The sequence below is a fragment of the Notamacropus eugenii genome, chromosome 1, assembly GCF_028372415.1.
Source record: "Notamacropus eugenii isolate mMacEug1 chromosome 1, mMacEug1.pri_v2, whole genome shotgun sequence".
NCBI classification, from domain to species: domain Eukaryota; kingdom Metazoa; phylum Chordata; class Mammalia; order Diprotodontia; family Macropodidae; genus Notamacropus; species Notamacropus eugenii.
This window is the reverse complement of record NC_092872.1, coordinates 489,783,812-489,808,307: the sequence shown is the minus strand read 5'-3', so window position 1 is coordinate 489,808,307 and position 24,496 is coordinate 489,783,812. Positions and strand designations below refer to the sequence as shown.

Genomic DNA, 24,496 nt, shown 5'->3' with positions numbered 1-24,496 from the left:
ATTCTCCTAGACTTTCTCTAGCCTAGTACCTTCATCTCTTCTCTACCCTGACGCTTTTTCACTTGGTAGAATGTGAGCTCCTTGAGGGCAGGAAGATCTTTCTGTATGTATCTGTATTCCCAGTGCTTAGCACAGTGCCTGGCTAGTTAATACTTAAACACTTAATACATGCTTGTTGACTAGATTAGGGTTTTTTTTTTTCCATTTGTTGATACTTTGTTTTTTTAGTTGTATATCCAATTTGTTTATTTCTTCTTTCTCTCTTTTGTTGAGCTTCAGTGATATAAAAGGATTCCTTTGGCCACATCCCTCAAACTTTGGGATACCGTCTCAATGTCATTCACTCTGATAAAATGATCCTTTCTCTGATTTGTTCTTTGATCCATAAATTCTTCAAGCTTGGTTATTTAGTTATCATTTAAGTTTGAACCCTTTCATGAAAGGTCCTCTGTTAATTACAATTTTTAATGCAGTATGGTCGAGCTAAGCATGATTTGAATATTTTTGCTTTTCTGCATTTGTTTATGAGATTTTTAGTGCCCTAGGACAATTATTGTAAAAGTGCCATGCATAGTTGAGAAAATTTTAAGTTCTTTCCTATTGTTATTCACTAATCACCAAAGATCTATCATGTGGTATTTAATTTTTCTAACATCCTTAGCTCTTTTTTTGTTTATCTTTTGTTGTAAATATATCTTTGTTTGAGAGGAGTACATTGAAGCTCCCAAACTGACTTTTGCTGTTTATTTCTTCTTATAATCTTATTAACTTCGATTTTCTTTTTTTAGATGCCAGGACATTTGGTACACATTATATTACATACTGATGTTGTTTCATTACCCATAGTGCTTTTAAGCATAATGTACTTTCTTTGTTTATTTCTCTGGAGCACCTGAAGCATCCTATTAGCTTGTATTTACGTAATACTTTATGTACACACGTGCATGCTTGTGTTTTCAAGCCTCCATTGTCCAGTTCAGATGAAAGTGGGCTTCACATGATGCTCACTTCCCTTGCCTTTTCTTTTACGTTTTTATACTCTCCTCAAAGCACCCTAATCATGGGCCACAGATAAGGAGATAACGAATGCTTCTCTTCAGATTGATAATTTTTGATATGGCACCCTTTTTAGATCATTGCTGGGGTATGTGTGGGAGAGTTGGGCCTCTTCTGTGCCTTTTTATGACCCTGGTGTCTCCTCCTAACTGTCTAAGCACTTCTCAGTCTCCTTTGTTGGATCATCATCCATGCATGTCTTGTTCTCTAACTGAGAAAAGATAACCCCACTTCAAGTCGGTGAAATATCCACTCATTGCTCCTACTCCTAGTCAAATAGGACAATGCTATAATCTCTATTTTATGACTGCCTTTAGATTCTTGAATAGTGATTTTTGTCTGCCCTAAGATTTTTCTTCTCTAAGCTGAATATCCTCAGAATCTTGTATGCTGCAAGTAGAATGTACCACCTTGAGGGTACTACCAGTACCTAACATAATGTCTTCCATGCAGTAGGCACACATTCAGTTTGCTGAATAGAATTCAACCAATTCTTGCCTGCATAGTGATCCTCTAACCCTGTTCTGAACCCTCTCCAATTTGCCAGTGGCCTTTGTAAAATGCAGAGCCTAGGACTAAATGCAAAATCTCATTCTTGGTCTGAACAAGGTAGAGGACTGTAGGGCCATCCTGTGTCTCTGAATAATGCTTTAGAGGATCAGTTTTTGAGTTAGAAGGAGGGAGAGGGTTGATGAAAAATATGTTTTTAAAGTGGGTAAATTGGAAGGGTCTAGACGCTTCTGTGCTTTCCCAGTCCAAAGAGGCAATGTGAGTGTAGCACTTGGGACATGGACCCCCAGAAAAGCAATCCCAGGTTCAAGGAACTCCATGGTTCTGTATTCACTCACGATAGCTTAGGAGTCTCTACTAGAGGACATAAGTAGTTAAAAGTAAAGATGGTTAATGAAATAGAAGAAAAGAGGAAGAAAAGAAAGGGGAAGAGGAAGAGGAGATCCCTTCTTTAGAAACTTTGTGGCTCAATCTCCTTAGAAATATATTCACTATTCGTGAGAAGAGTAGACACGTACAGGGGACACAAACACAGAGGATATTCATTGTCTGGCCAGGACATCATATATTTGATCCTTCTCACTTAGCATTGTGTCATTTATACCTGCCAATTTCTGTTTCGCCAATTCTTTGACATGTCAATCACATTCATCCCTCACCTTCAGTCTGTCCAAAGAGCTTTGACTAGTCTTACCCTTTCTTTTTCATCCAGGCGTTTGGGGAAAGGAATTAGAGAAAATCTCTGATCTAATTCTCTGGGGAATGTGGTTAGACTAGCCAGAATCCGGGGTTGGAGAGGGAGGGGTTGGGGAAAGGTTTCCCCAGAGGGCAATGGGAATATCCTGCCCCCCCTTCCCCCAGCACTTTGGGAGCAGGGATGAGAAAGACAAAGGGAACCTCTTTAATGGACAATGCTACTGAGTGCAGAATTTGAAGTCAGAAGATGGGGAGTGCAGGAAAGATAACAATGGTCATGGGGTTTCAATAGTCAAAGACTGATTCATGGGGAGGATACCCTTTCCTCTGACAACTTAGAATAAAATAATGGGGGACTGACCAATGACGGGCCAATCCTGGGTGCAGGCCAATGGTGAGCTTACTTCTGGAAGTACTTGATGATACAGGAGGGGCCTAGTTCTTCACTTTTGAGCATATGCTGCCATTCTAAGACTGTTTCCTGACCAAGTATTGTGTAGAAAAAAGAAAAAGATAGGTCCTGTGATTGGCTGCTGTGCTGGAACTGGATATGTGTGTCTACAAAAGATTCCAATGACTCTACATTTTGCTTTTTTCCTCCCTGAATGCATGTAGGTGAGAAGGACAAACTGCTGTTCTGTTCCTCTCACCCTCTCCTCAGCCATGCTCCTAGGGCTCCCCATTACAAGAATAACCATAGTACACATGCATACAGCCCTTTAAGGTTGCTTTTACTCAAGCATTCACTAGACCCAGCAAGGGTGGTCATTAGCACCCAAGGCTGCAGCCTTCATCTCAATAGAACACTTACCACTTCTATGGGGCCATCCCTTTATATGTTCTTGCTACTACAGAGATTAAGGAGTGACACCCACATCCAGTAGCATGTATGTGCGCGTATGCGTGCTCTCACTTTCCTGGATGTGGCAAGTCTAAGGGCTTGATGCCTTTCTACTAACCCCCTAAATTTTCTAGAATATACATTCTTCCTCTTTCCATTCACCCCCATCCTGAGGTAGATATAAAAGATTTCAATACAGGAAGTGGCAAAGCATTCTAGAGGATGAGACAAAATACAAGTGGGCTTAAACTATGGATGGAATGATTCAGGGTAGATAGAAAGAAGAATTTCCAGACAGTGTGAGTTGTTGTGAAACTCAGGGAGTCTCGTCGTTAGAAAACTGTACATCCTGGATGGCCTTACCCCTGGTGGTCACATGGAGTCAGATCAGCCTCAGAATGGTAGAAGAGGGCCTCTCCTGGTTTCTGGGTGTGGGTCTTGGTGGGTGATTTTTGGCAGAAGGGAGGAGGTTGGTTACCCCTGGCCTGTCCTTGACTAGTTCTGCCTCTTGGGTTCCTAACAGAACAAGAATTGGTTTCCTGGTATAGGAATGGCACTGGTCTCTTGAGGGATCCACAAGAATATGGCAAACATGATTTTCCTAAAACTCAGGGTTGGCCATGTCATTTCCTTGCTCAGTAAGCTCCAGTGAATCCTTACTGGCTCTAGTATAAAATAGAGAATCATCTATATGATAGCTAAAACCCTTCACAAGCTTTCCAAGCTTACTCACTGACTGCCCTTAACACACGCTATAGTCTAGCCCAAGGGTGGCCTCAAGGCCACATATAGTCTTCTAGGTCCTTAAGTGTGGCCTTTTAACAGAATCCAAGTTTTATAGAACAAATCCTTTTATTAATGGGATTTGTTCCATGAATTTTGGATTCAAAGGGCTACTCTTGAGGACCTAGAGGTCCTTAAGTGTGGCCTTTTAACAGAGTCCAAGTTTTATAGAACAAATCCTTTTATTAATGGGATTTGTTCCACGAATTTTGGATTCAAAGGGCTACTCTTGAGGACCTAGAGGGCCTCATGTGGCCTCCAGGCTGCAGGTTCCTCATCCCTGGCTAGTCAAACTGGCATATTTTTCACACCAGATACTTCATCTTCTGGCTCCTCATTTTTGTACTGACTGTCCCCTATGCCTGGAATTCTCTTTCTTTACTTTTGTCTCTTGGAATCCCATTTTCCTCTGAAACTCAGCTCTCTGGAGAGCCCCTCACAATCTTCCCAGCTGCTGTAGGAGATGGCATCCCCCAGCAAAAGTACCTAGTACTTATTTTGTATAAACATATGTGCTGTTTCCTCCATAGAATGTAAACTCCAGAATACTCAGGTACTACCTCTTAGGCCCCTCTTTAATTTAAACCTGTCTGCACATACCTGCTGGACTGGGACCCAGCAGTGACATGCAAACATATTTAAAAGCAGGTGCCCAGTTACTGAACACCAATTAAACCACCTCTGGGGCAAATTCCTCTGGGGCAGTGGAGAGAGTATTGACTCTGGAGTTTGAGATGCTGGGATCAGTTCTTGTCCCTGATGTTTAGCATCTGTGTGACCCTGGGCCTCACATTCCTCATCTGTAAGATGAGGAAGTCCCTTCCAGGTCTATAATCCTTGGTAAACTTTGACTTCCCGCTAAATTACAAAACTGAGCCATTTCCTTGGTTAACGATTCCAGATAGAAAAAGAACTAAGCTATCACCTTGAGATGATCCCAAGCTAGAAGGTGACTGCTCCCAGGCAAATCTTTGTTTAAGCCAGAATGTGTCCCATCACGTATGCCTGAAGACTCAGCAAGAGCTACCTGCACAGTGAGGTCAGGGGTGGTTATCCTAGATGCACCTGTGGCTGTAGAAGATACAAAGACAGATGCCTTCCGAATGTCAGAAGGGCTTGCTGCCTGGAATGCCCACTCCAATTTCCCTTTGCTCAGTCTAGACTACCAATTAGTCAACTTACATTCCAACTCATGCAATTCAATTAAAAAAAAGAATAGGCATAAACTATACCTGGGAATTCCAATATCTAGGGAAAACTTTATTGGAAAGATTGGGGACAATGCAAGGAAGATAGAGACTCCCATTGGATCATAAGCTCCTTGAGAGCAGGGACTGTCTCTTGCTTCTTTTGTTTCCTCTGTGCCTAGCACAGTGCCTGGCACACAATAGTGCATAATAAATGTTTATTAATTAATTGATTGGACAACACAAGACATCATTACTACTTGTTCTACCACTGATGCTGGTCCCCCAGGCCAGGTGGTTTGGGAGTTATATGCCTCAGCAGGGTATAATGGTACCAGCTTGGTAGGGGGAGAGGGAATGAACTGGAAGAAGAACATGAAAGCAACAGGTCTCTTGGGGAGGAGTTTGGGATTTGGACGGGTGGATTTATTTCTTCTTTCAAGGTAGCCACATCCAAACAAGATGGGTTTCTTTCCTGGGGTAGTCCTTAGAAGGCTCTTTAGGAAATCACTGGCAGTCAAGAGACAACCTTCCCTCCCAAGGGGAAGATGGATGTCTCCCTATGGGGAGAAAACATCCTTTCCTATACCAGTGACCATTAGTCTTACCTGCTACAGCTTTGTGTGTATCTGGGACACTTTGTTAGGTGTTGGGGGAGATACATCCCTGAGCCTATGGAGTTCACAGTCCAGTAGGGACATCTCCAGTTGGGGGATGACACAAACACATGATTAGAAAACACAATCTGCCATGATTTAGTATTGAGGAAGTACTGTGTGAGGTCTAAGCAAAGAAGCCTTCTCCAGCCTCATTGACCTTGGCAAGAATTATCTGCCACACAATCTGTTCTGCACCATTCCATTTACTTTAAATGTGTTCCCAACAAAATTTTAAGCATTGGGCATGTGATGGGCGCATTAATAAATACTTGGCCCACTTGATTTCTGTCCCTCAATTGTCCCTGTGGGCACTGGGGAGCCTTCCACATTTTGAAAGTAACCTTCCCACTATTTACAGCTAATAAAGGAAATTAGCTGCACAAGGCTACTTCCTTATGAGTGAGGCAGTGACACAGCTATCTCTGCTCTCTGATTTACAACAGACTCATTTCCTTTAATTCTTTTCCATTGCATTTTTCCTTTCTCGTTGCCTGGCTATGGAGTGATGAAATATTCCTTTTTATGATCCCTGTCACCTGAGAAGCCAGGTCATTAAGCCTGGGCCTTCAGCAGAAAGCAAGAGTGCTGTATTAGTATTAAATATAGCTATTCAGACACTCATTTCCCCTAGTCTGCTTTCTTATAGAGCTAGCCTAGTTTCTCTAAAAAAAAAAAAAAAGACTTTAGAAGCACATGGCATATCCACCTTACTGGTCTCTTAAAGAGATACCATAGTGCATTAGAAGGGAAACTACACATGGCCTCCATAAGACCTGGGCTCATGTCCTGGTTCTGCCACTGAAGAGCTATGGCCAAGACATGTAAACTTACAGAGGCGTGGTTTCCTCATCTATAAAATAAAGTGGTTGGCTGGATTATCTCAAGACTCTATTTAATCTGTCTAACTACAGACTCTAATAATCTATAGTTCTCAGGATATTTTCCTGTTCTGAACTTTACCTTTATAAACTCAGTGAAAATACTAACTTAATGACTTACTCCAAACCCCCTGGAAACAGGGGTTTGAAAAGATCATATAGTGGCACACTTTGCAGCCGTTGTGGGCAGTTTTGTGTACACTAATTTTTTTTAAAGTTTTATTGTTACCTTTTGTTTTTATACCACAATTATTTTCCTTTAATCTGTCCTCCCTCCACATCCCCAACCAATAACCCCAACATTTCAGCAGAGCTAACAAAGTGTCCCATCTAGTGGCATTATCACTTCCCTCACCCACAGTCCCTCGCCCCTCTACCTGAGAGGATGGAGGTGAGTTTCATGAGCAGTTTTCTAGGAGTGAGATTGTTTTCGTAATTCATCCTAGTTTTTAGAATACTATGTCTGTTACTCTTACAAGCTCTGTAAATTCCTCTCCACTGACCAGAAAAGCTGAAGATCCTTACCAGCTGAGTGAGGCAGGAGGAGAAACTTTGCAAAGGCTATCCCTCCCCTCAGCAGGCACACAAGCGATTGGAAGGACAAAACAAGGGAGACAGAGACTTTCATTAGCTTGTAAGCTCCCTCGGAGCAGGGACTGCTTTTTGCCTCTTTTTGTATCCCCAGTGCTTAGCACAGTGCCTAACCTCTGCTGGTTTTGATCAGAGCAAATTTTTGACTCAAATTATCCAGGTTACCCTTGAAATCCTTTCCAAGCTGCCTTGGCTGACTGAATTTGCAAATGACCTTTCATCTTAGTTTCTCAACTTTCTCCTATCCTTCCTTTTCATATGGGACTTCCGTCAAAATGAGAGCTGATTCTTACACTCAACGGGAAACTGGCACAGGGAACACTCTAACTCTTTTTGTCTTCTTGTTGGACCAAAATCCAAGTGCACCACACCCAACTTTGTGACATTTAATTTGATTCAAGGTACCAAGTAGATATGAAACATCTGAAATCCAGCATTCTAATCAGGTGTGAGAGGAAATAAACACAGAAGATTCTGGTCCTGCCTGGTAGCGACTGGCTTGACTGGCTCCCGGGGTACGTGAAACCCCCTATCATAGGATCCTAGAGAGAGCCTTAGAGCCAGAAGGGACCTCAGAAGTCATCTAGTCCAACCTCATATTACATATGAGGAAACGGAGGACCAAGGAGGTTAAGTGACATGGCCAAGGTCACACAGGTAGAAAGTTTCAGAAATAGGATTTGAACTCCATTCCTCTGGCTCCAGACACAGTACTCTTTCCACTGTGTCAAACTGCCTGTCCCTAATTGTGCATCTGTCCTATTAGACTACTCAGCGAGAGGTTAATGACCTTCCCTTGCTTTAAATTAATTCCTTCTGGCCAACTATCCCTCCTCCACTTCCTCCCCTCCCCCACTTCCCTCACTTACACACTTCCCCATACTCCCCCTTAGGATAACAAAGCCTTCTTACCTCTCAGTTTGTTCTTGGAGCTTCCAGCTTGGCTATAATTTAGCCTTCAATGTGCTAGTCAGCCCATTTCCTTGGTCCTCCGACCTTGATAGGAAACCCTACTGGCTACGCAATAATCTGAGGGAAGGTGGAGTCAGCTGGGAAAACCTCTGCTATGAGGTACTTCCTGATGGGGTTCCAGTCAAGACATTTTTTGCTGGTATTTCTTCTTCTGACTGGTCCATCAGAGTTCTGGGAGGGAGAGAGGCAGAGGGCGGAGTTTGGAAAAGGAGAAGTAATCTATTTTTGAGGAGAACTTGAGGTATGTGGTATCTCAGCACCCTTTGGGGAACCATTTTGCATTGTCAGCACCTCTGGGCTCCTCAGGTGTTTACCATGGTTCAGGGGGATGGAGAGCCACAGAGAAACACTGTATCCTGGCTTGGCACTTCCCTCCACCCCTCCATGCAAGGTGAGTGTCCTGCCTTGTACTTAGAGCATGTATTAATAAGAATAACCAGCCATCTGTGCTACTGTCTGCAGGATTTAGGCATTAAAATGTTTCTTTAGAGGAAGGAAAGGTGCACCTGTCCCTTTTGTAAACAGTAACTCTAACTAGGGTAAGATAACCAGGGCTTTACTTCAGCACCTACATTTTGTGATTGGGAGGGGATCCTCACCTTCTCCCTCCTCCTTCAGGACCTTTACCCCACTACTTCACATCTCAAAGTCCTCTGCTAGCTTGTGCAATCCTGCTTCCTTACCAGGTTCTGTCACCAGAATATTCCTTGTCTGGGGCCCATCCCAAAGTGGGCATAGATAGTATTTCTTGGTGAACAGGTCTTCTCCTCTCCCAATGCAACTGCTCTGACGGGCAAACTGTTGCCTGAGCTGTCACTGTCACCCCCAGTTCCCCTGTCACTGTCACCCCCAGTTCCCCTGGTCAGACCATCCTGTTTACTGACACTACATTTGGCATTCCTCCCCCACCCCACACAACTCCCTGAATTAGTTTTGCCCCAGGTAAAAGAATTTCTAGTTAACAGCTCTGGTTAAGGAGTGGCCAGGGAAAAAGAGAACAAAGCCATACAACAATGAAACCCCTGGCCATGGCCTTGTTAGCACCAGTTTAACCAGAAGGTGGTGCGTTTTTGCATTATCAATAAACCTGCCAACACCATAAGCAAAGGCAGACTCTGAGGTTAGCAGCCTATTAGGTGCGAAAGATGGCCCGCAGGCTGATTTTACCAGAACATGGGTGACTGCGGTTATGCCCTTACCACCTCTTGATATCTGAGCCACAGGTGGCCACCAAACTGACAGCTGACATACATTCTTTCCCCAAAGACAGAATTCCTCCTCTGGACTTTGCCCCTAAGCTGCCAGCAGCCATATCTTCCCTGTTCCACCAGGCAGGGAAGTTAGAATCCTAGGACTATAGATTTAGAAGGTGCCTAGAAGTCACCTAGTCCTCTTTTGCTGAATGAGGAAACTGAGGTCCAAACAGGTTTAAAGTGACTTGCCCAAGGTCACACAGGAATTAAGCAGTAGGTAGTAGCAGTGGTAGTGGTATCAGGATTCAGAACCAAGTCAGGATTCAAACACATGTCTTTTGATTCCAAAATTTGTATTCTTCCCCAGAGCCATATCTGGGAATTTTAGTTCATGCGGCAAACACTGTCTGGGGCAAGGGATATGGAATGTGCCCTAAAATTAACTTTGTAATGATGTAGAAATATCAGAAATAACAGAAACTCAGTTGAGTGGGAGGGTGAATTTGTTGCTTCAGTGGCTTAGAAGACAAGAATTTCAAAGCTGCAAGGGACCCCAGAGGTCATCCAGTTCAGCCTATGAGATCTGAAGGTCCATGCTCTTTGTATTCCACTAGATTAAGTGTTGGGGAGGTTCCTTCTCACATAACCTAAAGGAAACAAACCAGGCTCTTTACTCAACCTTGATTGGGGAGGGAGGAGGTAGAAGTTGGTCTGGTCCCCTTGTAAGAAAGGTGAAGCCTTGGAGAGAGGACAGGGTAAAGATGGAGGGAATTTTTTTTTTTTTAAGGGACAGGAGACAGGGATAGAACAAAGAAACTTCAGTCTTCTGTCCCTGTAACCCAAACTACTTCACCATCGCTTGGCTAGCTTTTGAGATCCCATCTCCTATGCAACAGAAGTTAATTTTCTCTCAATCTGCTAACTTTCTTAGTCTCCACATTTTCTATACTAGGGCAAAAGTCCAGCTTCACCCTTCCCACTGCAACATGTTGCCTGCCTTGGCAGACTACTTTTAAAAGCATATGTGACCTCTCTGCTCCTAGGTGAGTCAACATAATTTACAACTCCATTGTCCTAGGATTTGGAAGCCTTTCCTAATCCCCTCAATTCCCTCCCCAGCTAAACTAACTTGAATTTAACTACTTTCTATAGATTTGCATTTATTCACCTTATGCAAGGTATATTTTTGGAAGAACCAGTAATTATGCTGTATTTTTAGTTATTTGTTTTCTCCCCCATTATAAGTTCCTTGAGAGTGGGTATTTCATTCTTGTATTCCCTAGTACCTAACATAGTTATCTGGTGCATAGTAGGGACTCACTAAATACTTGATTTTCTAGGAATTCGGGGGAATGGGGGGGAGAACAGAAAAATGTGAGGCAAAAATCTCCAAATATGGTGTTTCTTTATGCAGCAATGGTGAATGATGGAATTTGGGAGGGACAAATATGCATCATGAATGTCTATCAACTGCTGGGTATCTGCCTGGACAGTGCATATCTCAAACAGGAAGGGTGGGAGCCAAAGGCCCATTATTAATGCCTAGTTAATCCAGTTAAACTAAACTCCTCCTCCTAGACATTTTCCTGCTAACATGAAAGAAAGTAGATATGGTGTTCCGGGAGAGAGAAGTGGAAGCTATGTCATGATATAAGACTTTTTCACCTGGTCCCACCCTAAGATAATTTTACCTCTCACCTAACTGCTACCCAGTCTGTTTCTTTGAACTAGCTTCTTGGAAGAATTGTCCTTGGAATCTTTAGCCCTTGGAATTTTTGCTGGTGGGCCATCATCGGGTATTAATGAGATACATGGTGATAATATTTAATATAAAATTTTGGAATAATCTCTTTGTTCTCTCTGAAGCAAACTCAGAGAATGCCTCTTCCTATGTCAGCAAAAGCCAGCCAAAGCTGACTGCATTCCTTGGGAGACCTTTAACCTAAGATACTATCTTAAATAATGGGACTTCCCTTTATATCTTATTATCTATAGACACATACTATGTTATGGCATATTAATGGTAAAGAAAATATAGGCATCCTGGGTTTCTATTGAACATTGTTTGCCCCTTCCTGTGTCAGTTATCTGTTTAGGGCAGGAAGCCTGCCACTTACTAGTGGTGGGATTTCTTTTCTTATCACTGAGACATATGCTTACCCAGCCTGGAATCCCAAGGCCTGACTGACATTGCTTTGTTAATTGTCCCGTCTTACTCAATTTATGATTTGCTTAATTAGGAGAGTTTCTTTCTCACGACAAAATGTACTTAAGACAGATGATTTCTGTACTAGGTAGTCAGTCACCTCTGACTCCATAGCGCTATGTAACTGTTTTCTTTATGGGGAACTGATTAATTAATTAAATCATAAAATGTATGCATTTAGCCTGTTGCCTTTTCTTTAACCAAGTTTTCAGGTCAACAATGGGAATGTCCTGTATATGTATATAGAGGAGTTAACTTTAGTTGTGAATTGTCTGTAGCTTCCTGGGTTTCCCCACATCCCAGCCGCTTGCAAATGAAAGGCAGGCTTGAAGATTGGAAGGGGACGGTTCAAGGTGAAAGAAGACCAAGAATAACAAAATACCTACCCCACTAACCTCACAGGAAGGTGAAACTTAAAACAAAAACAATTATAAGGTAGTTTATCAGAATCGACAAAACCAGGAAGACCCAAGCTCCAATCTTGCCTCTGTTATTAGCTGTGTAACCATGAGTACATTTTCTCAGTGCCCCAGCTAACTCTTTAAAAGGTCCCCCCATGAATTGGTCTGAATCAGTGAAGGGAATTTCCCTATGAGGATTAAATCACAGGACCACACAAAAACAAATTACCAGATATTATTTTTATCAAGAGAGGGAAAACTAAAAGATACGAGTTTTGGTCAGGTGTACAAATAAAAGCAACCCCTCTAAGCATAATGATTTACCAAAAGGGCAAGAAAAAGAAAATGGGAGAATGATCTAGCTTAGAAAAATCATCAGTCTTCCAGGGGTGTCATGTTCCAGCAATGTGAGTCAGCACCTAGAGTGGCTTAAAGCACCCTGAATGCTGTCACTCTGTAGTACAGAATCACACTGTACCAAAACCCAGCTACCACCAGATTCCAGGAAAACAGGAATGGGGTCAGCCTGTACGGTCTGGAGGGGAGAAAGAAATGGAGGCATCTTCCTCTGAACTGAGAGGAAGGCATTTGAGCATCTTCTTCTCTTCAAACGATGCCTTGATTTCCATCCAGAGACCTTTGGCTACTTTCTCAAAAATTTCTAGCCTATTAGAGCATCCCACTTTTTGACAATAATAAAAAAATCAACATGCTTCCCCTTTTCCCCTAACAGAAACAAAAAACTCGAAAGTTCAGAATGGCTAGTCATTTATGTATATGAAGACAAGTGCCCAGACCAGATAATAGGGTTACAGAACTCAACACTGGAAGATACTTTGGAGATCTAGTCCAGGGGTGTCAATGCATACATAAAGATCCCTTAACTTAGTTTTAAAATGTAATGTTATCTATGTTTTGCTGCATTTTTTACTTATTTGTTAAATATTCCTAATCACATTTTTATCTGGTTGGGGCTGCATCTGGTAGTGTTAACGGGCCACATATTTGACACCTCTGACCTAGTCTAACCCTCTTATTTTACAGATAATTAACAACTGGCATTTATATAGTTTTAAAGTCTACAAAATACTTTCCCTACACAAGTCCTGTGAAGTAGGCAGTGTAAGTATTATTCTTCCCCATTCTTTACAGTTGAAAAGACTGAGCCCCAGAGTCATGTCTCGTAAAAGATCAGAGCTATAACAAGGCTAAATTAACTAGAGCTTTGCACCAGGTCTCTGATAGTAGTGAGGGAAAGCATGATCCGCCATGTATGGTCCTCCCCCAGGGCTACTATGACTACCAAACCCTTCAGAGACATTGGCAGGACTCAGGGATGGACTGTCCTTTGTACACATACCCCATTCACTGCCTGCTAGACCGTTTTCTCTGTACCACTACTGCTGTCCAACCCTGTCAGACTGATATATTCATGGTGTATCTCTCTTCCATCCCCACCCCCCAATCCTTGGTTTGGCTTCAGATGAAAAAAATCCTGTTCACAGCTCTACCCAAGATTCTTCAGGTAGGAAATGACAGAGCCAAGATTCATACCCATGACCCTATCTAGTTCTCAGATTTAGCCATTTCACATGTATATGACTGACTGGAAAGTATGGCAGGTCTTTAGCATCAGCCTAAGGCCTTCATGTACAGTTTCATATTGACAAAGAGTGGGGCTGATTCTAAGAGAGTGTGTATATACTTAAAGTATACCCTTGAGAAAATAAAGCTGAAGTTTTTTTTGTTTTCTTTTTTTAATGAGAAAATAGAACATCTAGCATCTATAAACACACATATAAATATTTATATCTTTCCTTCCAGACATTTAGACTTGTTATTTGCATAAAAAAATAACCTCTCCAGTTAAAGAAGTATTATCACTTCAAAGCAGCCGAGGGACGATTCATTACCAACATCACTGAAGGTGAAACAACTGAGAATTCCAGTCAACTCTTCTGATCCAGAATCACATCATCACACAAAATAAAGCTTTGACAGCAAAAATAAATAACTTATTTCTCTCCTCCTCCTCCCTATCCTGGCAGCCGCCAGGTTCCCTCCTTCCCTCGTTCTAGTGCAACAAAGCAATGGCATAAGCCTTCTGCAGAAGAGTCCACTTTCCAGGGTTTACAGCACTTAATGATCCAGGGGGGATTAGTGTGATAACTGGTCTTCAGTGAGGAGCTCACATGAGAAGCGTTGATTCAATATTGTCTATATAGAGGAAGCCTTCATGACGAAGAGACTTTCTTATCCTTCATGCTTTCTTTACTTTTTAAAAATCTTTTCTGCAGAGTCAGTTGGTTTTAAGCAAGTTAAAGATTTCCTGGGCTCCAGAGGCAGTTTTCATGGCCAGGAATCCTGCACTAGAAGAACAGGCAGGGGCTGCCAAAGATGCTTCCACACCTTTGGACAATGCCTTCAGCAAAAGCCAAGGTCTATAAATGCAGAAGACAATTAAGCAGACAGAATGGAGGATGGGGAGATGCAATGTTAGGGACTTTGTGATGCAGACAGTTCCAAACAAACTGGTTGTCCAAAAAGCTTCCTGAAAGCCAATGGTTCATAACCTTTTTTGTGTCTTGGACCTCTCTGGAAATCAGGTGAAGCCCAAATAATGTTTTTATTTGATTTAAATAAAACATGTAGAATACAAAGGAAATAAATTATACTGAAATACAATTGTCAGAGTATTAAAAACCAATTTCACAGACCCAACGTTAAGAGTCCCTGCCCAAGGGGTTTAAAAACAAGTGCAAAGAACAGAAAACTGTTTCTGACAGCACTGCAGTGAGTGGGCCTTAGGCCTCCTCTTCCTCATCCGTATGAAAAGTGCAGTGGGGTTTTTTTAAGGGTGGAACTTGTCTGCTCCCAAAATCAGTGGTGGCGGCAAAGGGGGGTGGAGGGAAGAAGGACAGGGAAGAGGACAAGGGTACAAAATCCTCTGGTAAGCTGTAAGATACCAGTGTGTGACCTAGAGGCCTTCAATCCCATGTGTAATCAACTTACCTCCAGACCCCTTCTCACACCCTCCTCCGCTTCCTGGCATGAACAGCATTTCTGGTCTTCAGTACATTGAAATCTGCAGCATCCAGGATACCAGACATGGCATTTGGGACAGGGTGGGGAGAGCCCTAAAGCAAGATCCAAAAGAGAGAGAACAATGATCTAAGATCCCAGAGTGACAAGGGGAAAAAGCAGAGGGGAAGGAGTTCCCCTTGCAAGGCTAGAAGGAAAATGAAATCTGGCCCAGTGGTCTGCTAGTTCCCTGTTTCCCTGCCCCAAACACAGGGAATGTTTAAAGAGATTTCTACAAGTAGAATCTAGAGCTACAGGTTCACCTCACATTTAGGTTTGGTGATTGGATGGACAGAAGACTGGAGGAGGAGGAAAGACATCTTCCCTTCTCTTGTGCTCAGGTATGTCATGGTCTGAAAAGGGCTTATCACTCACCTAAGGAGGCAGTTTTTCAAGGAATAGTACTATTTTGTTGGTGGTGGTTTAAAAAATACTTTTTAAATTAATCTTTAGGGGGCATATTACTTATATTTTCAATTTATTCTAACCTCCTGAGTCATCTCTTACAACAACAAATAAACAGGAAAGAGACCAATTTAGCAAAACTAACCAACATATTGAAAAATATTTGCAGCACTCCACCCTGACAAGTCCCCTATTTCTGCAAAAGAAGGGGAGTGACCAGAGAAGTATTTTTGAAAGAGGTTTTTTCTAACTGGTTGTTGCCGCCCCCATAATATTTTAAAAACCTTCAAAAGCAGTGATGAGGTAAACTTTTGTTCCTGCTTTCTCCTTCCACAAAAGCCCTGAGAGAGCACGAGACCATCAAACTCTATGACTCGTGGAAGTGGGGTTAGTCCATGTTCTCCAGAACATCCCTGACAGTACAATAAGCTTCTTCTGCTCTGACCACCTAGAAAAATGCTGAAGGAGGTAGTTTTTATGGTAAAAATGTCATTCCCAAATCAACTACCTCTAGGAAAAATTATCATTCTGGGGATGGGAACTAGGAAGGATACCTAATTTCAAGGGGAACACTGATTAATATAAACACAGAATTCTGATTAAACATCACCAATAAAATGGAAAAATACGTTATCTGGAGTTCTCTTAAGATACTTGTGATCAGCTAAGACAATGTTTGGAGAGCAAGAATTATATTAAAATACTAGCAGAATTTATAACTGAAAAGAACCTTAGTGATCATTTTGTCTAACGCAGCAGTAGGGAAACTACTGCCTCAAGGCCACATGTGCCCTCAAAGTTGAAGGCTCCCCACCCCTGGAACCCCTTTATTTTCTAGTTAGACGAGAAAGACACAGGGCTTGCCCAAGATCACCTAGTGACTTTATGACGGTTGGTTGGGTATTTTCGGTGTCAATCTATAGTAATCATTACACCATTACATTGCTGAGACTCTGTTCCTCTATCAAAACACAAGTTATGCAATTTATACTTCTGAAGTTTAAACATATTACCTCCTACTGACAGGGAGCAACTACAATAAGGAAAAGGAGAAACTTTGGTTTGAACAAATGCCTACAGCTGTTGGCTGATATTTAAACATGAACATTCATATATCTCTATCTATTGCTACTACAGTCACAAAGTTTAAGACTGTAAGAGCTAGAAAAGACCCTAAAGATCTCTGGAAGCAAGGGTTCTGAACCTGGTGTCCAAGAACTTTTTTGTTAGTATGGTGATAACTGTATTTCAATGTAATTGGTTGGCTTTGTGATCCTATGTATTTTATTTTGTGTATTTAAAAACATTATTCTAAGGAAGGGGTCTATAGGCTTCACCAGACTCAAGAGAGGAGTCCAAGACACAGGGAAGTAAAGGACCCCTGATATAGAGTCATTTTATAGATGAGGCAACTGTGGCCCAAGATGCTGACTTACACAAGGTTATAATCAAGAAGTCATTCAGCAGTTATTTGTTAAAGCACTTTACTATATGCCATGCACTGTCAAAAGGCACTGGAAATATAAAACATAAAAGAAAAGTCTCTGCTGTCAAGAAGCATACATTCTGTTAGGAGAAAGTAATACATGTATACGTAAATATAAAAAATATACAAAGTAATTTTGCATCTGAACCTCTGGGGGCTCAGGTGGAGAATGCAGCATTTAAGCTGGGCCGTGAAAGAAGCCAAAGATTCTGAGAAGTAGAGTGTTCAAGGAAGTGAAAAGAGGCGCATTTCAGACAGGGCATGGCCTGTCCAATATTGTGTTACAACAGGCAGGTCAATTTGCCTGTAATAAGCCTGAAAAATAGGCTGAGGCCAGGATGTGCAGGGTTTTAAATGCCAGATAAGAGGAGCTTTTATTTTATCCTAGAAACAATAAAGAGTCGTTGAATCTTTCTGAGGAGAAGAGGGACATAATCAGACTCATGCTGTAAGAATACCCTTCTGGCAGCTTTGGGAGCTGAGGGGGGGAGGGAGAATGGACTAAAGAGGGAAAGAAGACCACAGACTGAGAGGCCAATTAGAAGGTTATTTGGGCAGTTTAAATGCGAGGTAATGAGGTTCTGAACTAGGGTGATGATAGTGTGAGAAAAGAGAAGAACAGATGCAAGTGATGTCACGGAGGCAGAACTGACAAGACTTGGCAGCTGCTGGATATGGGGGAGTGAAAGAGAGTCGAGAGTCTTGGGTCATTCTGAGGCTTCAAACCTGAAGGGCTGGAAGGACATGGTGCCCTTGACGGTAATAACTGAGAAAGGGTGAGTTTTAGGGGATAAAATAATGAGTTCTATTATGGATATGTTAAATCTGAGATGCCTATGGGACATCCAGTTGGAAATCTCTAACAGGCAATGGTGGACATGGGACGAGAGCTCAGTAAACAGACTCAGGATAAATATATTAATCTGGGAGTCATCTACACAGAGATGATAACTGGGAACCAATGAGATCACTAAGACAGAGACAGAAGAGGTCCCAGGACATAGATATAGGACATACTCAGTAAGGATGTAGGATGTGGATGATGACTCAGAAGAGGAGACTGAGAAGCGGGCATCCAGACAGGCAAGAGAAACAAGGGAGAGTGATGTCATGAAAACCAAGACGGGTGAGAGTGTTCACGAGGAGAGGGTGGATCAGCCATGTCAATTAGTATAAGTCAGGAAGGATGAAGACTCGGAAAAGGCCATTACATGGGATAATGAAGAGATCATTGCTAACTTTGGAGAAAATAGTCTAGTAATGAGATCATACAGAATTCAAGGGGTCGAGAAGAGTGGGAAATGAGTAGTGGGCAAGAAGCACAGGAACACAGACCACCTGGCTGTAGTGAGGAGATATATAGCATAGAAAAATCAAGATAAAGTTGTGTGTTTTTGTAAAAGGATGAGAAACCTGAACATTTTTGTAGGTAGCAGCAGGGAAGGAACCAGTACACAGGGAGAGATTAAATAGAGACAAGAGGGGATGATAGTAGAGACAATCTCCTGAGGTCACCAGAAGAGATGGGATTACAAGACCAAGTACAGGGGTTGGCCTTGGCAAAAGGGGGTCATCTTTTAATCAAAGAATGGAGTAAAGGAAAGGAGCTGAGAGTAACAGATTTAGGACTTGAAAACAGATCGTCTCTTCTAAGTCCAGTGTTATCATTTCCTTAATAGTAGAGAAATTATTATAAACCATACACCTAAATTATAAGACTTCATCTAAAGAAAGAAAAAAAAATGGACTGCTGTTACCAAAGAAATAATTCAGAAGTCAAGAATAAAGTGCTACAGAAAAAAAAAATTTTCAAATTACATATTGTATTTCTACTTTAGGAAAAACAAAAAGTCCTTTCTCTAAAAGAATTTTTAGCAGAACAAGACTAGTAAAGATTGTCAAAGACCTAATGATGCTTTCTGTTCTGCACAGGCAGAGAAGCACTCACTCATCTTTAAATCCTAGCTGAATTCTGGAGGCAATGCTTGCACAAATTTAGGTGGGATTGGAACAGGTTGCTTCTTCTTCAAAAGAAATGATATCCCAGACACGTGCTAACTGAAGTATTCAAGCAAGGATGTTTCCCATTCCTGGCTACCTCTTTGGGTCGTGGTTGAATTCTGGTTTGTGTAGATGGGAAACAAAATTAGGCAAAGAGGTTGGAAAAATATTCTTGCCCTCTCTAAAGTGATTATCAGGGTGGCAGCCAGGAATCCACTAACGTTTACAGAAGCGGAATTCATCCTTTTCAGCTCCCTGTAGCCTTCCTCATCTTCCTGAACAGCAGACATCCTGTCTAGTTAAGGATCTTACCTGCATAGAGGACATGGTCCCTGGGGTAGACTGGGTATCTCCAGTTGTGTTTGTCAGCTGTTCATTCCCACCACAATCCCTGTCTTTGGCCCTTGTCTCCGACTGAGAGCACTCCTCCTCCTTTTCCTCTTCACTCACATTGTTTCTGTCCATGGTCCGTGAAAGGGTGGTTGAGACCCGAGGCGGGGAAAGAGTGGCAAGGAAAGCTGGGAGGGCAAAAGCTGCCAAAAACCTGGCTTTCAGGAGGAGGTATGCAGGGTTCTCTTTAAGTTGCTGTTGCACCAGATGCCGAGCTGCCTGAACATCCTGTCTGGACACATCATTCTTGTCCTGGACTCTTCCTTGTGCCACCATGGTAGCTGCTGTCTGCTCAAGGGATTTCTTTTGGAGCAGAAGCCCTGACAGGGTCTTTAGATTGCACAGAAACGGAGGCAGGTAGGGCAGTGTGCTCTGAAGCTGGGGCAAGCAGACACCCTTCCCCCCTTTGAGCCACTCTCTTACAGAGGCCTCATTCTCCAATGAGAGGAGGCTCAGGTCCAAAACGCTCTTCCCAGGCTCCAGGGCTTTGGGTTGATTGTCTTGGGCAGCCATCCCTTCTTGTGACTGGGTAATGGGCTTAGATGTCCCTGTTAGGATGGGAAAGGATTTCTCAGGATCGCCATTCTGAAAAGGAAGATTGTCTTTTGTCTCCAGTAAAAGGCCTTTCTGTGTGGAATCCTGGCCTCCTATATTCACTCCAGCTGGGCTCTCTGCTTCTGGGGTGGATGCACAGTAGCAGTCATCAGGCTCTGCCCTTGGTTGGTTTGTGGGGCTCTTGGTCTGAGACTGTGTCTCAGGCTGGGGAGAGGGTGCAGACATTTCTCCAGCTGTCTTCCCTCCTCCGAAAGAAGGTTTATCTCCAGGAAGATTGCTTTTTTCTGACTGACTTACTGTATGTGATGAAGCTGTGGTGGGAAGATGTGTTGGAAGGCTTGGTCCAGCTGTCCCTGAGGCTACATCCCCTTGAACAGTTTTACTGGAAATAAGTGGTCTTTTGGCTAAACTGGGACTTGGTTCAGGGGCCCCAGGGCTCTGCTTGACTGTTGATGAAGGCAGTAGCTTCAGAGTAGCCTGACTCTTGGCCACTCCTCCAAGGATGGGGAGCACAGGGGTTCCAGCTGGCTTGCCTGGTCCAGGGAGGCCTACTAAGGTTGACACGGACACAGGGACAAGCCCTTGTGCAGTAACTACCCATGTGATAGGCAAAATGTTGCTGGAGATCACCTGTGGGCCACAAGTAGGAACTGAAAGGGTAGGCACCAGGCTGATGGGTTTGGGCTGCTGCATAGAGATTTGAGCTGGAGCAAGAAAAGGAGATGCCTTGGGCAGTTCCTGATTCCCTGAGGTGGTAGTGACTTGGGAAGACAGAAGGCTAGCTGGCCCTGAGCTGGTGGAAATCTGGTTTACTCCTAGGGCTTGATTAGTTGTTGTTCTAGGGACTGGGCTCTCCCTCAGAACACAGTGCCCTTCAGCCCTCATCAGTGAGGAAGACTGGCCTGAGACAAGTACCCCAACCTGGGGGGCAGAGGTCCCCTCTGTTTTATTTATATTCTCTTCAACAATGACCTCATTTCCCAGGGAGGAGCCAGAGTTACTTGTGATAGAATTTTTTTCAGGGGACTTGGTGGAAGTTATGATGGGAGAAGATGTTTGGAATGTGGCCGTTGGGCTTGATGCCATGGCAACTGGTTTCCCAGCTGACCTTGATCCCAGCGGTTGGGCCGGGGAAAGAGAGGAAGGGAGAAGTGGTTGCAAAGGTTGCTGAAGGATCACAGGTGGAGTGACCAGCACCTGAGGGGCAAGGATCACTGTGTTCTCCAAGGCCTTATTGGCTCGAGATTCCCTTAGGCGCTTCTCCCTCAGGAGCTCTGAGACAGTCTTTGGCTTTGGTTTGGGGCCTAAAGAAGGTAACACCACTGGCCCCGGCCGGGCATTCTCTGGCAAATCTTTCATCTTAGAGGCTGTAGATTTTCTTTGTGTTTCTTTGCCCTTCATCGGCAGGCAGCCTGCAAAAGAGAGAAAGAGAGAGAGAGAGAAAGAGAGGGAAAGAGTGAGGAGAGAGAGAAAGAGAAAGAGAAAGAAAGAGAGAGAGGGAGAGAGAGAAAGAGAGAGAGAGGAGAGAGAGGAAAGAGGGGGAGAGGAGAAAGAGGGAGGGAGAGAGACAACAAATATGCAGACTGAGGGCAGACCAACCATAATCCAATCTCAGAAGCCTCTGCCTATACAAAACTTAGAACCTCTCGTACCATTCACTCAAGAAGAGCTCATTACGCACCTAGTGTATGCTTAGTCCTATGTCAAGTACTGTGGGAGAGAAAGGAAACAGGATAGAATCCTTGCTCTTAAGGAGTTTAGAGTCTAGTTATGGTAGACTGCAGCTTCTTTCTTTATACACCGTGCTGAGCTTGAGAGCTGGGCCAGAAGGAGGCAGATGTGGAAGGGATCATATCTTAACCAGTGTGTAATTGTTTCTGAGAAAATGGACAGTAACCATAATTCAAGGCCAGAAAAGAATTTAATAGTGGGTATATCTGACAGATGCTTATACTTTTCCCTCTGCACCAGAAACTTATTATCTTTAGGTACTACACACACTCCAAAAACAAAATTGTCTTATAATCAGGTCAAAGTTTTGTTTTCTTTTTCTTTTCTTTTTTTGTGGGGGAGGTGGGGTGGGGTGGGGTGGGAGCAGATGTCTAGGTCAAATATGCCTATTTAGTTTTTAAAACTAGCTCCTGAGTATCCAAATACTGGCTACCCAATTCAAATGTTTACTCCTAGACTGGCTTCCCTGCATATTCAACATGCTTTTTGGGCTTCACGTCCCAGAATTAGTCAGTATGGACTCAAAGAAGGGAAATTCACTTTAATCTTAGCCTGAGCCAAGTGTGAGCAAAGTAAACCCCATACCTCCAAAAAAAAAAAATCTCACCAAGTACCCCAAACACAAATTACTCTGAGATTATACAAAACAGGGTCCTCCTCCAATATCATGGAAAAGTGACCATCAACTCACTCTCACTAGTGATGAGCACAGCCAATGCAGGAATTCAAACTCCTTTCTTATTTTGCTAAAGCCAACCCTGCAAGGTTCAGGAATGGTAAAGGACCTTGGTCCCAGATGCTAGTTTTCTTTCTCTGGGTCAAAAGGAAGAGCCCAGGAGGTAATGAATGACAAGCTATGCTGAGGAGACCTTAGTTGATCTGTATGGATAGCTTCTGTTTCCATTCAAGAGAATTAATGCAACCTTGTTGAAGTCCAGCACTCAATCTTGCTGATGTGAGACAACATAACCAGGGGTTGGTTGCCAGGGTAGAAAGAAGGCAGGGAAAGGGACCACATATGAGGAGGCATTAAGCCACAGTGCTCAGTGACAAACCCAAACTCTATTGGTGGAAATTCCTTTGCAAGATGTGAATGACAAAAGCAAGGAGAAATATAACTGTACCTGAAGATTTCTGCAAACTGGAGGATGCCTAGAAAAATAGGAGAGATGCAAACTAATTAACAATGTTAATTGTCAAGGTATTTCGTGGTTTGTAGCTTAAAGAAAAATTATTTTAAGTTATAGATTGACAAGAAAAGCATGAGGTACTCAGATATAATCAAATTTACTGGGATGTCAAGCAGGATAGCACAAAGGTACCAACTGCCATCCTTTGCCATCCCTCTTCCCCCTTCCCAATCAATTAGTATGAAGTGGAATTCATAAATCTTAGAACTTAGATTGGAGGAAACACCTCAAGAGATAATCTGGTCTGGCCACCTGCTTGCAGGCAAGTAGGTAAGGTTCTCTATTTCAAAAATGAGGCAGTTGATGCCCAGAGGTTCACTGACTCATCCGAGCTCCACTGACCCATCAGAGGTCCATTCTACCACAGCCCACATCTTGATTCACTCAGTTGGTTATAGCTATGCCCATTTTGAAGGGACAGCACAGAAAAGTAAGATGTTCAGTCAAGATACCTAGCCCCAAGTTTTAAAAAATAAAACTCAAGTATTTCATTCTCCATCCCTTTACCTGCTGAGGTTGCTGTGATTTTCCTCTAATAGCCAAGAGCAGCTCTGACTGCTTGGTCTTCCTCTCTCCAATCACCTTCATGCAGCCATCAGTATCAATCTGAAACAACTAAAGGCAGAACACATTAGTTAGTGTTTAAAAGAAGGGAGAAGATACTCTCCTGATCACCTATGACCTGGTAACCCAGGCCTGCCAAATGTATTCTGCCAAATGGATAAGATAATAATGTAGACCTACTAGGATTTACACAACATTCACAATGCTCAAAATGGGCAGGATGTCAGCGGCTATGCATTTCAGTTTCAGAAGTTCCTGAAATGCTTATGGGACCAGGGACTTAAGAGTAAATTCAAGTGAGACTAAACAAGGTCCATAAGAATACTTCAAAAGTGGGGAGACTAACCAAGAGAATGGAGTAGCAGTATAGCCCAGCTCCTCCAATAATTACTGCAACAAAGATCTGAGAATGCTAGCCTGAATAGCGAAAGGAAATCTATGGAGAAAGTAGTAGCATAAGGTCACAAATTTTGCCACAGGCAAGTGATCAGAGCAGGCACTATGGAAGAGGAGTGGGCTGGGATCACAGTCAGATGCAGGAAGCACAACAGGGCCTCAGCACTGTCTCTCTGACCCTAGAGAGGAGACTGAGATCTCAGACTCAGCTCCTGGATGCAGGGACTGAGGTGCTGCTACTAGCCAGACTTTGGGTGCAGAAGATGGCCAAAGCACTGTCTCTTGAACCAAAGAAAGGAGATCCTGAAGCCAGACCCTGAGAATAGAGGAGGGACAAAATGCTATTGCTCTGATGCCAGCCAAAGGACATCAGATAAGATGTGACAAAGCAATAAAAGGCAATGCCAGTCTCACCAGAAGTTTGGAGAAGCCTAGCTTTAACACAAAAACTAAATCCAGGAAGAAAGGATAGAAGAATGAGTTAAGAACAACAACAAAAAATATAAGATATTATTATGATGCCAGGAGGGATGGCCAAGAAACAAACCCAAAAGAATAATTCCAAAACACCTACAAGCAAAGCTTCAAAGAAAAAAACCCACAAAATTAAGAATTAAAAATATTATAAATGAAGGAAGACTTCTAGAGGAAAAAAATAGAAAAAATAAATAACTACAGAAGAAAGACTTGGAAGGATAATTAATAGCTTCGCAAAAGAGGTATA

At 42.8% G+C, this 24,496-nt stretch overlaps 2 protein-coding genes and 1 long non-coding RNA gene across 13 annotated transcripts in view; 1 reads left to right on the top strand and 2 right to left on the bottom strand.

Annotated features, from left to right (window-relative positions):
- CARD9 (caspase recruitment domain family member 9) overlaps positions 1 to 8,227 on the bottom strand; it is a 34,738-nt gene extending 26,511 nt beyond the window's left edge. For 4 of the 5 annotated variants that reach the window (XR_011972259.1, XR_011972260.1, XR_011972261.1 and 1 more), the window contains exon 1: positions 8,114 to 8,216. The gene's annotated coding sequence lies outside the window, so the exon portion shown is untranslated. Of the gene's footprint in view, positions 1 to 8,113 lie in introns of all 5 variants that reach the window. The other variant, XM_072632956.1, reaches the window with a different exon arrangement.
- LOC140519674 (uncharacterized) lies at positions 8,069 to 13,987 on the top strand. The gene is made up of 3 exons (XR_011972263.1): positions 8,069 to 8,564; positions 13,018 to 13,095; positions 13,798 to 13,987. It is a non-coding gene; the product is annotated as an uncharacterized lncRNA (long non-coding RNA).
- SNAPC4 (small nuclear RNA activating complex polypeptide 4) overlaps positions 13,707 to 24,496 on the bottom strand; it is a 42,204-nt gene continuing 31,414 nt past the window's right edge. For 6 of the 7 annotated variants that reach the window (XM_072632938.1, XM_072632943.1, XM_072632937.1 and 3 more), the window contains 5 exons: positions 23,320 to 23,427; positions 22,747 to 22,774; positions 19,259 to 21,303; positions 14,986 to 15,110; positions 13,707 to 14,414 (listed from right to left, as the gene is read on the bottom strand). In XM_072632938.1, coding sequence (XP_072489039.1) covers positions 15,000 to 15,110; positions 19,259 to 21,303; positions 22,747 to 22,774; positions 23,320 to 23,427 — 2,292 coding nt within the window. In that variant the 3' untranslated portion in view covers positions 13,707 to 14,414; positions 14,986 to 14,999. The remainder of the gene's footprint in view (positions 14,415 to 14,985; positions 15,111 to 19,258; positions 21,304 to 22,746; positions 22,775 to 23,319; positions 23,428 to 24,496) is intronic. The other variant, XM_072632940.1, reaches the window with a different exon arrangement.